The sequence below is a fragment of the Phyllostomus hastatus genome, unplaced genomic scaffold, assembly GCF_019186645.2.
Source record: "Phyllostomus hastatus isolate PE091 unplaced genomic scaffold, TTU_PhHast_1.1 phas_contig_468, whole genome shotgun sequence".
NCBI classification, from domain to species: Eukaryota; Metazoa; Chordata; class Mammalia; order Chiroptera; family Phyllostomidae; genus Phyllostomus; species Phyllostomus hastatus.
In genome coordinates, this window is record NW_025333884.1 from 3,323,580 (window position 1) to 3,327,498 (window position 3,919).

Sequence of the window (3,919 nt, forward strand, 5' to 3'; positions counted from 1 at the left end):
GGGGATTAATTCCGTAGCATTGTGAGACCCTCTTCCCTGGTGGCCAGTTGGGGAGGATCGTGGGAAACCACATGCACAGTAGCTTTAAAGTAATGCAACTACTTGTATATACTCAGTAAGAGCCCACCAAAACTAGCTAGGAAGGATCCTCCCTATAAGAATAGAGTCCCTCCAGCCTATGAGGTCAATCTCTGCTTGGAGTTGGCCTGCTCCCATGTTCTCTTCTATGAACTCTGGGTGTTCGGTTCAATTCTTTGTCCCGATCACTAAGAACTTGGTTACCTGTGACACCTGGACAGGACAGGAGGCATTTGCTACCTCTGTTCCAGGTCTGCTCAACCCGCCCCTCCCACCCTATCCCCTGGGCCTACTGTGAGCCGCTTGCCCCTCCTCCCTGCACCGGATCGCTGCTCTTTCTAGAAGTTCTGCTTCAGCACAGGACTGCAGCTCCTCTCGGGTATTGTAGTCGGAGAGTGCAGAACGTGGGAAAGGAGTTTGTGCCCTTGGTTTAGGGTGAAAGGGCACAATTGGAAATGCTGATGCCCCTTTGGTTTATTTATTCCAAGATGATTTTAGGGAGGCAAGTTAAATTCTTCCTGCCTGTGTGTCTCCGCCACCAGGGCATGCCTTTCTGCTGACAGTGACAAGTGGAAAGTCCAGCCCCAAGCTGGCTCTCAGGAGCAGCGCCCTTTTCCTCCCCAGTGCTGGGACGCCTCGCAGGTCCACATTCAGAGCTTCCACCTGACCCGTGCCCACCAGGGGGCGAGGCTGCCACAACCTCTCTCCCCTGGAGCAAGACGCTAAAGCCCCTTCCTTCCCTGGGGATCACGTCCCTCTCCCTGTCACAAAAACTGCTGAGGGCGAGACAAAAACGGGAGCCCAGTGATGACATGGAATTTTTATTAGTGAAAACAGAGGATCATGGTGAATACAGGCACCTTGAAATTTGCTTATATTTGGCAAAAGTGGACAAACCTTGCGACCCCTTGAAGCCAAAGAAAGGACCCCCTGTCTACCACTTATGACCCTTCCCAACCGTTCATGAGCCAGGACAGTATGTGTACAATTACAAAGTTGTTATAGTGCCTTGTGTTTTGCAGTGGGTAGAGAAAATGGCCTGAGGTCATGAACCATCTCAGAGAAGGGGCCCCAGTGCCTGGGGATGCTGCTCCATGAGACTGGCTCTAGGTGTCCGGACCCTCCAACAGCAAAGCAATCTCTCCATGTTGGCCAGAGTCATGGAAAGAGGACCAGCCACCAGCGCAGGGCAGGGTTAGTGTTAAAGGAGCAAGAACAAGACGAGCGATGAAGCTGAGTATCTCCTGTCACCAGGCATCTGTCCCATGCCCCAGAGCTCTGTCAGCACCAGGCCCTGTGTCCCGGCTCACCCAGGAAGCAGAACCCAGCAGCGGATCCTCTGTCAGCTGACACTGCAAAGAGAGGGGGCCAGAATTGGAGGGACGGACAGAACACGGGCAGAGGGGTGGAAAAGAGAGACACGAGAAGGACAGCAAAGAGGGAGACAGAGACATCAGAGCAAGAGGAGAGAGAAAGGGACAGGTAGATGAAGAGAGCAGGTGGACGGGGACAGGGAACACTGACAACAGGGTGCAGAGGTGGTATCATGGACAGACCTGGCATCCAGACCCTCCCGGGCCCCCCAGGCCCCATTCCTGTGAAGGGGACAGGACCTTACCTGGAACAAACCCTGTCGTCCGAGGACCGGGGCAAGGAACATGCCTGGCCTCTCACTTTGACCACGAAGGTCTCCTGGTGTGAGAATGACCAGGGACAGCACTGCTCAAAGCAGACCCTGAAGGTGCAGTTCCCACACTTTCGGGTCCTGCTCAAGGGCACTACAGCGTTGTCGTAGCAACAGTGCTGCTGGGGGTCATAGAACTTGTCCCCACACCTTGTGTGTGACTGGCATAGCAGCAGCTGAGTGCCCGTGGGAGACACTGGGAGACAGAGCTGGTGAGAACCAGGTGGCAGGGCAGGCAGGGCCCAGCCTGGCGCGCTCTGGGAGTCACATCCAACCCCCACATGTCCCTGTCCCTCCTGGGCTCACCTGGGGCTCCATGTGAGCAGAGGAGGGTGACAATGCAGAGAGCAGCCGAGACAGCTGTGGGAGAGGAGACGGGTGGGTGAGGCCGAAGGGGAGCCATGGGCCCACCTTGGGGAGCCCAGCCTGAGCAGGGGAAGGTGTGAGGGGTCTCTGTGCTGCCTGAGGCTCAGGGGAAGCTTCAGAGCAGTGCAGGGTGGGACTGAGTCACCTGTGTCCAGGCTTCTTAGGATTATGGACCTGTGGAGGGTGAAGGATGCTGGCAGGACTCTTGGGAGAAGTGGGTGTAGGGTTCTCTGGGGAGGGTGAGTGTTTCCTGGGCAGGAGATGAAAGCAGGGAGCTCAAGGGCTGTCAGGTTCTCAGGGGGCTGAACTGGAGGCTTGTTTTAGGGAGGACCCCTGTGAAAAATTAGAAGATTGGGTTTGTGGGAGGAAGAGGGATACATGTGGCATTAGACATGAGCTTCAGAACTGAATCGGAGATGTGGATGGAGGTGATACTGAGGATGGAGATTGGCTAAGCCCTGGCGCTAAGGAGTAAGACTAGGCTGAGGTTGGGATGGGGTGATGTGGACACTGGCCCGCAGTGTCCATGGCATTATGGATGAGACAAGGCAAATTCACATGGATTACCGAGTCCTGTGGAAAAAAGGGATGGCACAGCCACTCTCTCAAGGGGAGAGTGCCCCAACCCTTGCCTTGCCAGGCTTTTATTGGCTTTCTAATAACATACATCAAAGAAGGTTTTCATTCACTATACTTGGGTTTGCTTTAGGTAATTACTTTTTACAGATAGCAATGGAAGGGATGTTACTGATTACTTCTTACAGATTAACCAGGAAAAAATTGTTGCAAATACAAAGGAACAATAAGAGTAACAGGTCTGGTTACATTTCAGTCCTTGGGAGAATTAGCACAGACTTCAGGAAGTTGCATTAAAGATATGCAGCAAGCATTTGCTGCTTGAACTCAGGGTGAGGGAGTTTTAGCAAGAACAAGGTATATATATAACAAGCAGCCTAGGTATAATGCAGGCCTGACTTCCCAGAGGTTTGGCTCCTGCGAGCCACCACGTGTCTATGGGCTTTCCCATAGGGCTGAGCTAAAATTGCCATGGCCAGGCAGATCGAATCCCTACAGTAGGGTGGTGGCTGAGATCGGAGATGAGCTCTGAGGGAATTGGGGTTGGGTCCCCCTTACCCAGGATGTAGTTTCGGGGAGTCATGGCTCTCGACTGGCTACAGCGAATCAGAGGAAGGTCTGCAGTCTCTAGCAGGTACTTTTATTTGATAAGGGGGTAATGTCATCCAGTCTCCTGCCTTCTGTCCAGGCCTGCAGAGACACGCTGAGCCCTGCCCTGGGGTCAGGAGGATCCAGACATCATCTTGGCACTGCGTACCCTTTGGCAGTGGAAGAGGATGGATGTCCTGCTTACCCGCTGTGCTACTCCCTCCAAGTGCCTCCCACTCATGCCCAACACCACAGCCTTGTCCACAAGCAGGATGGCACAGGGCATGCTTCACAGCCATCCCCTCTTCCAGAATGAATCCACCAAAGAGCTTTTATTTGTATCCTATGAATCTCCTCTTTTCCCCACTTTCTTTTGCGCGCTGTCCACCCCTTACACCCTCCGGGCCTGGGGGTGTCAGCTCCCTGACCTCACAGCCCCAGGCACTGCTCATTGAACCACAGCTCATAGTGTTTGGATGAAAGAGACCACTTTTCACATATTTGGAAATTCCAGGTTGAACAAGATTAGGGAAAGGAGGAGATATGTGGGTGACTCATGAAACCAAACCATGGGAAAGGCCTGGAGCCCTGGGACTCACAAACTCCCAGGTGCTCATCCCCATCTCC

At 53.6% G+C, this 3,919-nt stretch overlaps 1 protein-coding gene across 1 annotated transcript; it reads right to left on the reverse strand.

The window, feature by feature from the left end:
• Window positions 1-1,420: 1,420 nt before the first annotated feature.
• LOC123822924 (insulin growth factor-like family member 1) lies at window positions 1,421-3,287 on the reverse strand. Its single transcript, XM_045845094.1, has 4 exons — window positions 3,263-3,287; window positions 2,069-2,122; window positions 1,697-1,958; window positions 1,421-1,430 (listed from the first exon to the last, which is right to left on the reverse strand). Exons 1-4 carry the CDS (start codon window positions 3,285-3,287, stop codon window positions 1,421-1,423), a joined length of 351 nt encoding a protein of 116 aa, XP_045701050.1.
• Window positions 3,288-3,919: the final 632 nt, after the last annotated feature.